Here is a 12279-nt window from a genome sequence, read left to right as displayed (position 1 = left end):
TTATTGTGTAAGAGCTGTGAGCATTGATAACAGTTCAAATCATTCCAGGATTTGATTATAGTGGAAGTATTATTACTGAGGTGTACGTCCATCTGTTTGTTTTTTGGGCTTCTTTGTGAAGTAGAATCATTGACTAAGAGTGAGAAGAGGCTGTTTAAATGGTTGGATATTTATCTAGATCTTGCCAATGGAGCTGACCTTTTGTTAGGGACCAGGAATGATGACTGATTAAGAAGCTGGTGAGGCTCTAGGTTTCCCTGTCGGATTGCATCACTTTGAATGGTTTAAAATGTGAAATTCTTATTCATGCTGCATTCAGGTATGAGGACGGATTGTACCAGGATGTGTGGAAATATAATTTTAAACACCAGTTGAAGCAATACTGGGTTATAAGGTACCTCTAGGGTGCAGACAGAAACTCACTACAGCCTCCGATAAACAGGGAGTGGGGTTGTGCAAATGGGTCATAAGAGAAGGAATAGGGAAAGATAGCTGGCTCCTTTGTAGTTACAGCATTGCTTTAGTAGCTTTTTGTTGCTGTGGGTGAGGTTGGCACTGGTAATCATAGTACCCTGAACTGTTTTACACTGCTCTGTTTTCCTGCCTTCCACCACATAATTTCTTATTACATCTCCAGTCTCTCCCCAGATTCAGCTGGAAGCACTTGCCTCACCAGAGATCTTGAAGTGTCTTGCTAATTGTTGTTCACCAATCCTACATCTTGATTAGATTACTTACAGTGAGGAAACAGGCCCTTCGGCCCAACAAGTACACACTGACCCTCCGAAGAGCAACTCGCCCAGACCCATTCCCCTACATTTACCCCTTCACCTAACACTACAGGCAATTTAGCATGGCCAATTCATCTAACCTGCACATCTTTAGGACTGTGGGAGGAAACCAGAGCACCTGGAGGAAACTCTCTCAGACACTGGGAGAATGTGCAAACTCCATACAGTTGCCCGAGGAGGGAATTAAACCCAGATCTCTGGCGCTGTGAGGCAGCAGTGCTAACCCCGTGCCGCCCTTATCTTCAATAAGTTCAGAGCTGCTTAATGTTAGATTTTGTTAATATACTGTTAGAAACGAAAATCGCTTCTCAATAATCACTCTAGACAAATTCAGGAAAACAAAGTTTTATTAGCAAGTCTGCAGAGTTGGGCACTCTTCTGAGAAAAGCGCGCCAGGCTAACAAAGTTTTCGATTAAATACAGTTTAAGCTCCTCCCTTCTATAGCTCTAAAGAGTCACGAGGTTCACATTCTGAACATTCATTATTTTTCCGAGGAGGGAATTAAACCCAGATCTCTGGCGCTGTGAGGCAGCAGTGCTAACCCTGTGCCGCCCTTATCTTCAATAAGTTCAGAGCTGCTTAATGTTAGATTTTGTTAATATACCATTGTTAATGAGGATCTCTCTGCATTTATGCTGACTTTGACTGATCAGTCCTCTACGGCTCAGAAAGCAGTCATTCGGTCCATCAAACCTATGCTGACCCTTTGTGGAATAGTCCAGGCTGCCCCATTCACTCACTGTGTCATAGAGTCAGACTGCATGGAAACAGACCCTTCAGTCCAACCAGTCCATGCCGACCATAATCCCAAACTAAACCAGTCCCACCTGCCTGCGCTTGGCCCATAATCCCTCCAAATATTTCTTATTCATGTCCTTATCTAAATGTCTTTTAAACATTGTTCCGCAAAGTGGGTAGAGTATTTCTGGATTGGTAGGCAGGATGTTAGAATTTGATGTTTGGAAAATGATTGGGGGTGTGTGTGTGGGAGGAGATTGCATGGTCCCTTTTAAAAGATGTTTTTTCTCTATGCTTAAAGATTTTAAAATTGAGTGGCAAGCTGTTGCACACAAAGTTTGCAGATGCTCAAATTGAAATATTTGTATCAAACAGCAAAGTAGCATTTTTACCAGGACAACAGATTTTTAAACTTTAGCCAATTTAATTTAAACCAGGCACTTGAAGACTAAGGACAATTTAAATTTAAACCTGATGGTTTTGACAACCTAGAACCAATGCTATTGTAAGAAATCAAGGGTGGAAAAGAACAGGGCCTTGAAAATTGGCAGAGAGCAAACTGCACTCTGAGTAACCATTATTTTACTAAAGTTACAGCAGCACTCTTAGCTAATATTCCTGACACACAAATCTCATGGAGAGAGACATTGATGCAAGAATTCAAAGGAGGAGATCTTCTTGAAAGAAGATCAACAGAGAGGGGGTGGAGCATTTGAGAGACTAACATGTTTTTGTATTTTACATAAGTGGGGCTTGTATTTATTGGAACAGCATACCATTAGAATTCTGTTTTATTTGGGAGTAGTTAGTTAGAGGGGAATTGTTCAGTTTGTTAGAGGTTCTGTTAATTTGTTCACTGTTGGAGTTAGATACATAAATTGTTACTTGTTGATTTATCAAGTAAGTGAAAGGATTTAATTTTGTTTAACCACTTCCTTATAACAGTTTGTGGGGCAGGAGGGGTGGTGAGAGGTGGTTATTTCTTCTTTCACACTTATTCTAACAGATTGAGGCAAGGCAAGCCTCTCTGGTGTTTTTCTGGATTTAGTTATCAGAGGAGGGTCAAGCTCTGCTTCATAACAGTTATAACTGTAACTGCATCCATCACTTCCTCTGGAAGTTCAGTCCACACACAAACCACTCTGTGTTTCCAAAAAATACCTATCTTTTTCTAAATCTTTGTCCTTTCACCTTAAAAATATGCCCCCAGTCTCGAAATCCTCCACCCTAGTGAAAGGATACCTGCCATTCACCTTATTTATACTCCTTATGATTTTATAAACCTCCATAATGTCACCTCTTAAGCTCCTTGTCCTTGTAACCCTGCAAGTTTATTTCTCTTTAGTGCTTATCCGTTGGGTTCCAGATCTCATCTTCACATCCTTCACTCTCTATCTCTTGCCTTAAAAAAAAAATTGAGTGTACTCATCTTTGTACCATATAATAAAGGAGACAGCCTTTCCTCATGTACCTTATCCAATCTGTCACAATCTTGTACACCTCAATCAGATTTGCTCTCGCTCTCTCGCTTCTTTTGCTGCAAGGAGAAACATACCAACTTCTCCAACCTAAGCCTGTGATAGAAGCTCATCATCCCCAGAAGGTTCTAGTCGGTCTCCTCTGCAGCCTCTTGACGATCCTTTGTAAAGTGTTGTGTTCAGAATTAGATGTGGACTAATCAGAGCTTTAGGAAGGTCTAGTATCAATTCCCTCCTTTTTCTTGTCTTTACTGAATGCTTCTATCTATGAAGCCCAAGTTTGCATGTATTTTGCTAACTGCTGGTTTAATCTATCCTGGTACCTTCAAGGTGCTATGCATCTCTTCCTGACTTTGTTTGGAAATGTCATTCAGTCTCTACTGCTTCTCCCTATCCCTTCTGCAATGTCCATCATCTCACACCTTCCATCTGCCACTTGTGTGCCTCATTATGCTTCTGCATCCATTTCTTCTTGCAGTCACTTAGTCATCCACACAACCATGTTTGGATTCATAAGCAAATTTTAGAAGCTTATTTTGTGTTCCAATATCAAAATAATTTTACTTGGACTAAAAATTTATGGTCTGAATATTAAATCTTGTGGAACACATTGCTCTCTACCCTCCAGTCCTCAAACAACTGTTAATTGTGACATGTTTTCTGTCTCCCATGTTTCATCTGTCAGAACTAGTTAACACTCTTCAATGCTCCAGCCTCTCCCTGTACCTTGGGATTTAGAGAAGTTACCACACAATGAAAAAGGGCAAGCTGGAAAGATTTGGAGTAAAAGAAATGACCCGTGGGTGGGAGTGGGGTAGTGGGTGTGAAGTCGATTTTGAGAACTATAGAGAAGAGTTAAGGAAAGTGTCAAAAGTTTGTAAACTGGAGTTTTAGTCTTAAATTTGTTAAAAATGTCATTAAGTGGAACATTTACCTGATGGTGACTCTCCTGAAATAAGATTAGATTACTTAGTATGGAAACAGGCCTTTCAGCCCAACAAGTCCACACTGACCCGCCGAAGCGCAACCCGCCCATACCCCTACACCTAACACTACGGGCAATTTAGCATGGCCAATTCACCTGGCCTGCACATCTTTGTGATTGTGGGAGGAAACCGGAACACCCGGAAGAAACCCACGCAGACACAGGGAGAGCATGCAAACTCCACACAGACCTGAGGCTGGAATTGAACCTGGGACCCTGGTGCTGTAAGGCAGCAGTGCTAACCACTGTGCCGCCAGAGCAGGACCGTTTGAATTTTTGGGGTGGGAAATGATGTATTTTGATGCAACTAAGCAGCTCTGTGTCAGGATAGCATCCAGCTCTATTGGAAGAGGGACATTGAGGGCTAGAATTGGCCTAGAAGTTCTAGGTGAAAGTCCTAGAAACAGTATTGTGCCCGGTCTGCTGGTGTCTCTGCACAATTGGTCACTTCACTCTGATAAATCCTCACTTGTCTTCCAGAGTGATTTTATTGGCCACTTGGTGGGGATCTGGGCTTGGTCAGGATGTAATTGTGGGATCCACCCTCTCTCTGGTGCACTTTTCAGAAATGACCTGTTTAACTTGACCGTGCTGACTGACTGTCTGTCTGATGGGTTATTGACTTCCTCACTCTCACTGATACTACTTCAATGTTTTCCAGATCCTGCCCACCGTGTGCTCAAGTCTAATGAGCCTCCAGTGTAATTTCAGCACCTCGAATCGATGTAGTGAGTCTCTGATTCTTACCTTTTTTTATTTGTTTGGCAATTTCTGTGAAGAGAGACCAAATCAATGCTGAGATTTACCAACTTGTTACTGGATAGGCTGGGACTTCTTTCACTGGAACGTAGAAGTTTGAGGGGGTGACCTTTTTATAAAGGTTTATAAAGTGGAGGGGTTTAGATAAGGTGAATGGCTAGTGTTTTTTTGCTCGGGTGGGGGAAAGGTGGGTCTTCAGGTGAGAGGAGAAAGGTTTTTACAAAGACATGAGGGACAACTTTATTTTTACAGGGTGGTTCATGTGTGGAATGAACTTCCAAAGGAAGTGGTGGATGCAGGTACAGTTACAACTTTTAAAAGACATTTGGATAAATAAATGAATAGGAAAGTTTGGAGGGACATGGCCCAAGTGCAGACTGATGGGACTAGTTTGGTTTGGAATTATAGTTGGCATGGACTGTTGGACCAAAGGGTCTGTTTCCATGCTGTATGACTATGACAGCGCTCCAGCTTGTTAGTGAGAAGATTGAGAGTTTGAGTCCCAACTTGTGCTCAGTCTGACCATGTTAATGTCACAGTGTAGCTCCGAGGGAGTGCTGCATTATTGGAGGTACCATCTCTCAGGAGGTGTTCACCTGAGCTGCTTCTGTTCCCTTGTAAAAGGCTATATGACACCATGTTGAAGGAGAGCAGAGGTTTTCTTATTATCTTCTGGACAATATTTATCTCTCAACCAACAATACTTGAACTAATTGTTAGATCACTGTCTTGTTTTGATTTCCTCTCCTTCATGGGATGTGGGTACCATTGGCAAGGCCAGTTTTTAGTGTGCATGGAAACATAGAATCCCTACAGTATGGAAGCAGGACAATCGGTCCATTGGGTTACACAGACCTTTATGAAGAGCATCTGACCCCTACCCTCTGCCGTAACCCTGCATTTCTCATGGCCAATCCACCTACCCTGCACATCTTTGGACTGTGGGAGGTAACTGGAGAACCCAGAGGAAATACAGGTAGATGTGAGGTGGACAAGCAAACTTCACATAGATGGTAGAATCGAACTTGAGTCCCTGACGCTGTGAGGCAGCAGTGCTAGCCACTGAGCCACTGTGCCACCATCCTGTATCTAGTGAATGCAGTGCTTCAGTGGCTACTTCAGTGGGCAGTTAAGAGTCAGCCACCTTGCTGTTGGTTTGGAGTCTCACACACAGGCCAGACCAGCTAAGGATTGCAAGTTTCCCTCCCTAAGTGATGTAAAAACCCATCTGGTTCACTTACAACAATTGAAGTTGGTTTCCAGGTCACCATTGTGAAGACTAGCTTTACGTTCCCGATTGATGAATTGAATTTGAATTTGAATTTCTATAGCTGCTGTGATAGGATTGGATGAAGGAGCAGTGCTCTGAAAACTTGTGATTTCAAATAAGCCTGTTGAACTATAATCTAGTGTTGTGTGACTTCTGACTATGTCCTTATCCAAGCTTCAGGAAGTTGGCTAACAAACCAGTCCTCTGGGAAACGTGGATCAAGTTCTGGACCATTATATGAAAGAGTCCTCATTGAACTGAGACTCCAAGGGTTCAAATCCCGGCCCCTCTCTACCAGTGACATCACCATCGTCCTGTGTGTGTGTGTCACATGCCCTCCATTGCAATAGTCGCTATTAGTGAAGTAGTACATCATTGGCTGGAAAGTCCTTTAGAATAACATATGACAGTCAGCAATATAAATGTAACTGTCTCTGTTTTATTCAGTTTGTTATTTTGGTGATGCTTATTTTCTAGCTGTAGAACAATTTTAAGCAATTTCTTTAGCATAGACCAGTTTTAGACCTGAAGTCACCAAAGGAGACTCTGAGTTGGAGTTATTAGGAAGATAGGAACAGGGGTAGACCATGCAGCCTCTCAGTATCAGTGTACTGGGAGATTCATGTAATGGAAGTTTCTGACATGGGTGTGTATGGGGATTTTGTTACTGGGAGAAAACAGTGCGACTGATAGATGTATGTCTCTTCCCTCCTGTCTCAGATGCGAATGGTGTAAACAATGGGGTTATCATCATCCCAGTGATCCTTGGCTTCTCGTCTGTAGTTCTGATCATTATTGTCATCTGGAAGACGTGCAAGATGAAGAAAGAAAAGGAGCGTGCTCCAGTCATACTGCTGCAAGGTGGGTGAGCTTTGGTTTTTTAAATTTGAAATAGTTTATTTTGTTTTGCGTACAGTACTGGAGGATCGTCCCATTCAAAGCGTGTAAGGGTAATAGAACAGAGCAAAGAATACAATGTTACAGCTGCAGTGAAGGCGCACAAAGAGTGAGATCGACATTAAATTTAAAATTTGAGAGGTCCCTTCAGAAACCTAATAACAGCAGGGAAGAAGCTGTTCTTGAATCTGTTAGTATGTATGTTTAAGTTTTTGTATCGTCTGTCTGACAGACAGAGGTTGGAATAGATTATATTGAGGATGGGGGAGAGGTCTTTGATTATACTGGCTGCCTTCTCAGGACTGCGAGAAATATTTATCTGAGATCAAATGATTTCAGCATTAGGTTTAATGTCATGAGTGCTCAAGTACAAAGTACATGAGTACAGTGACATGTGTGCAATGATACTACACATCTTACATACAAATTACCTAGGTACAAGTCTTAGTTACTAAAATAAACAAGGTATGAAAGTAGAGAAATAAGGAAATAAGCTTAAAGTTCTCCATTAAGTTCTTCATAGTATAAATTTAGAAAGATAAAGAAATAAAGTTTTAAAAGATAAACATTACAGTCCTTCTGTAGCCAGCAGTTGCTCCATGCTGTGGGCTTTCCTCACATGGTCGACCTCTCGCTGCATTGCAGGGTTCTAGATCTGTGACAGGCTGACCAGACTGCACCCTCTCTGCTCTGGCCCACTGACTGCTGGGGGTGCATGTGCAAATAGTAGAACGTTTGGAACCACTTTCTCCTTTTCACTCCTGTCAGGCAATGGACTAAGCTGATCATACCTGAAATGGTATACTTCCCATTTTCAGGAGAATCACCTTTTAAGGAGTGATAAAAATCATTTGCTACCTGGCCTATACTTTGTTGTCATCTTTATTAAAGAATTCTCAAATAATGCAGAACAGAAGGAGATTATTCAGCCTATTATGTCTGCGTTACTCTTTTTAACCAGTGATCTCGTCAGTCCCACCCTGTCTAGTTCATTCTCCATAGCCCTGTGGTTTGTTCCATCTTCAATTATTTCTGATTCCCTTTTCAAAGCTTCCATTGACACTGCCCCCAGTAACCCGTCAGATGTTGTTTCAAATCAAAATCATGAGGTTCTTTCTTGTTCAAAAAAAACCCTCTGCCTTACAGACTCTGATGTTTACAGCATAGAAGGAGGCTATCCAGGCCATCATTTCTGTGGCAGACCACATTCTGACAATAGTAATCCAGCTCTTGGCCCACAGCCCTCAAGGCTCTGGGAATGTATCAATATCTAAATACTGCTGGAATGTTCAGAGAGTTTAACTCTTTCGGCCAGTGAGTTCCAGACTCCCATAACCCTCTCCGTGAAAACAATTGCTTTCTCTGACTTCCACCTCATGCCTTTTTAAATTTCTGCAGTGGTATACTGCCATTAAGGTGCCTCAGTTCACATCTGGTTCTTTTTGTTAGTCACCTTTTAAATCTGCGTCCTGTAGTTATTAGCTCAACAGCCATGGAAACCATTTCCCTTTATTTGCTTTACCTAACCCCTTCATAATTTCAAGCAACTCTACCAAATCGGCGCTCTCTACTTTCTCTGCTGTAAGGAGAATAACTTCTGCCTCTCCAGTGATCTCTCATCCCTAGAAACTCTCGTGCAGTTCCTAGAATATGGTGTCCAGACAGAATATACTGGGGCTTTTGTACACGTGGGCCAGATCTTCTCCACCCAAAGGGATCAGAAACGTAAGGTGTGCGGACTCTCAACTCCTCAGTTGCCAGGCAATTCCTGCTATCGTCTGTCTTTTTCTTTTCCATTTTGTAAGATGACCCAACATGCACTTAGTGAGATTGGGTTCACCGTTTGAATCTTTTCTATAAATTCAGATTGCTATTTTCCCAGGGTTCCTGAAGACTGTGGCAATCCCACCAGGTAAGTCAATTTGTGTATCTTGTGGGGGTCCTCCTATGGAGTTAGGATTGGTTTGACAGGTATGTCTATAAGGTCCCACCAATCCCCCAATCCATCTTCCCATGCACACCACTCTGCTCCTTCCACTCTTTTATGTATCTTCCATTGCTATTCTTCCAATATCCACTATAGTGACAACCAATAAGCCATATAATGACACTGACAAGTCTTTGAACTGCTCCTCAAACTGACACACTAAGCCAGGTTTGAAAATTGTCTTTGAAAAGTGCTCCTTCTAAAAGTGTTAATGAAACAGCTGTATTACTAATGAAAATAATTCTCAAAATATCTCCTAATTTTGATTGTACAAACACATTTGCAATGAAAAATTCCACAAAAAGAAGAAAAACAAGAATTATTATTGCCTCAAGTGTCAATCAAACAAAGCTAACATTTCTCTTTGTAACTGTAAACATTGCTTCTTTGGCTAAACACCTTATCTTGGAGTTTGGCTGAATGTTCATAATGAGACCATCTGCCAAGTGTATGGGCAGAAACAGACTGAGCAGATGGCCAGTCATCATTCAGTTCCAAATCTTTGAGTGCAATTCTGAACACTGCTGTAATTCTAGCCGAATGGCACAGTGGTGACTTTCCAAGCTACTGGTCTGTGGGTCCTTGGAATTGTTACACAAGTACAAAATATTTAACAGAGGGCAATGAAATGAGAGTTTTATTGGATAAAACATATTGGTCTGACTTCCATTAGGCTACACAGGAACAAATCATGAGATATTGCATCAAGGGATGCACAGTACATGATTAACACTGCAATTAGAATTAAGTGATTAGAAACCCAATATCCAGTGTAACCACTTGCACTAAAATTTAATATAAGGAATGGGCTGATTTACCATTTTCACCAACCTTATTTTTACTCTGGATTAATCTAAAGTCTCATTTACAAAGGAAGCTAAATTCACCAACTCAATGGACCTTTGTCACTGTACCATAGGCCTGGTGAGCTGCTCCTTACTGTAATGGAGGTGGTCACTTGTGAGGTTACCATTCCAATAGGCACTTCCTGGCTTTTCATACATCATTGGAAACATTATGCTTCAGGTCTGGTGTTAGTGATCATCTGTCGAGGTGGGATGAATGGAGCAATGCAGCCCCACACACAATTTCACACTCCATTAATATCCAAAATTGGAATTTTTAACAAAATAATGATCGAGGACATCATGGCCAATTGTTTTCTCATCTTTGTCTGCAACACTGGAGTAAATTATAGCAGGTCTACCTTTATTGCAGACCTCCGTTGTGTGTGAGATTAAGAAGGTAGCTGATATAGCCAACTGTAGATCTATAAATCAAGTTAAGAAAGCATCCTGTCCTGGTTTGTATTAAGTTGTCGTCCTGATTGGCTGCAAATGTTTCCATAGAACATGAGCTGAATTTCCTTTATTGTGTGAAAGTGGGTCATCTTTGAACAATGAATGGGCCGTGAGTAACTGGGACCTTCCCAATTCTGGGGCTTGGTGCTTCTGTCGATCTGCTGGACTGTGCTCGTTTCAAACACTCACTGAACAGTCAGTGTCTTGGAACCACTGCAGCTCGCTGACTCCTTCTGCTCACACGGGTACCTTTTCAACTGACTGCATCACACATGAGGTGCGATTTGTCAACATTGAGCCCAATATGTCACTGTGTCTTTGACAGAGTGTCTTCCCCTAGGATGGGGGATTTCAAGACTACGGGACACATTTTTTGAAGGTGAGAAGAGAGGGATTTAAAGACACGAGGGGCAATTTTTTTTTTAAACACATGTGGAATGAACTTCCTGAGGAAGAATTGGACGCACATACAGTTACAATATTTAAAAGACTTTTGGACAAGTACATGAATAGGAAATGATTCGGAGATGCCGGTGTTGGACTGGGGTGTACAAAGTTAAAAATCACACAACACCAGGTTATAGTCCAACAGGTTTAATTGGAAGCACACTAGCTTTCAGAGCGTCGCTCCTTCATCAGGTGATAATGGAGGACACAATTCTAAGACACAGAATTTATAGCAAAAATTTACAGTGTGATGTAACTGAAATTATACATTGAAAAATATTTTGATTGTCTGTTGAGTCTTTCATCTGTTTGAATACCATGATAGTTTCACTTCTTTCATGTGTAAATCACAAAACGTTTTTTTATTATATATTTTGATTAAGAAAAAATAGATTTTTAAATATTAAACAAATACAAAACAATGCAATTCAAAACAGTACAAAAATAGTACAAGACTAAACCCAAATAATAAAAAAATTCCCCAACCCACCCTCCTATACGAATGTATAAACATATATAGAGAAGTATAAAATTTTAAAAAAACCTAAACTAGCTATTTAACTAACTAAATAAATACCTAACAACAAACAAATAAATAGTAATAACTCAGCCCAGCCAAATAAATCACTCGTACATTCACAGTTCCTCCTCCCTGGATATTGGACTCATGAAATACAATCGTTACAGCAATATAAAAGCCCTTGTTAGTGTGGCAGATAAATCTGTGTCCAGGTATTTCCATTTGTGAGAAATCCAGGGGAATATGCTCCATAATAATCTTCCGCCAACCCGACAGGCCTGGGGGGTTTTCTGATATCCAACCTAGCAAGGTATTCTTCCTTGCACAGAATGTAAGAATATTGAAAAGTTTTTCCTTATGCGAGTCTGCAGGAAATACAATGGGTAGGCCCAAAAGGAGCGAAATAGGATCCTTTTCCACCCCTACACCTAAACTCCTCTCCATTGCACCCACCACAGTGCTCCAGTATGTTTGAAGCCTGTCACAAGACCAAAGACAATGGTAAGAGTACACGTATAGACCTTGCACTTGGGACATGCTGAAGGTACCTCTGGTTTAAATTTTGACAAACGGTCTGGGGCTAAGTGGACCCTGTGGAGAATCTTCAACTGTAAAGCACGGGTCCTATTGCAAATTGATATCTTCCTTGCATTCTCCCAAATATCCTCCCATGCCTCTGAAGAAACTTCAACACCCAGCTCTCTTTCCCATATCTTGCAGAGTCGACCAGACTCATCTGAGGTGGCACCCCCCCAATTGGTGATATAGAGTACTGACAGAAAGTGTACTCTTAGCCCTTAGTATCCCTCTTTCTATGTCAGATTTGTAATCAGTCAAAAGTGTGGTCTTTTTTTGAATAAAATCCCTAACTTGACAAAAACAAAAGAGGCCTCTATTAGGTAACTCGTACCTAACTGATCGAAGGACATCATTACATCTCCCTCAAATAAATCACCCATGCAAGATATACCCCTAGCTGCCTTACGTTTAAATCCTGAATCTATCATACCTGGTTGAAAACTCCGGCATACCCACTAAAGGCGTAAACAAAGATGTTTTGCCAATATTACCTTCCCTCTGCCGAATTGCCCTCCATGCTTTAACA

The 12279-nt window shown here is 41.3% G+C and overlaps 1 protein-coding gene across 3 annotated transcripts in view; it reads left to right on the top strand.

Annotated features, from left to right (window-relative positions):
• si:ch73-206d17.1 (tyrosine-protein kinase STYK1) overlaps positions 1–12279 on the top strand; it is a 101166-nt gene that overhangs the window by 36290 nt on the left and 52597 nt on the right. For 2 of the 3 annotated variants that reach the window (XM_043675522.1, XM_043675523.1), the window contains exons 2-3: positions 4655–4721; positions 6743–6883. In XM_043675522.1, the coding sequence (XP_043531457.1) occupies positions 4682–4721; positions 6743–6883 (181 nt within the window). In that variant the 5' untranslated portion in view covers positions 4655–4681. The remainder of the gene's footprint in view (positions 1–4654; positions 4722–6742; positions 6884–12279) is intronic. The other variant, XM_043675524.1, reaches the window with a different exon arrangement.

Source organism: Chiloscyllium plagiosum, chromosome 34 (genome assembly GCF_004010195.1).
Source record: "Chiloscyllium plagiosum isolate BGI_BamShark_2017 chromosome 34, ASM401019v2, whole genome shotgun sequence".
NCBI lineage: Eukaryota > Metazoa > Chordata > Chondrichthyes > Orectolobiformes > Hemiscylliidae > Chiloscyllium > Chiloscyllium plagiosum.
Note: the sequence above shows the minus strand (reverse complement) of the source record. Positions and strands in the feature narration are given on the sequence as shown.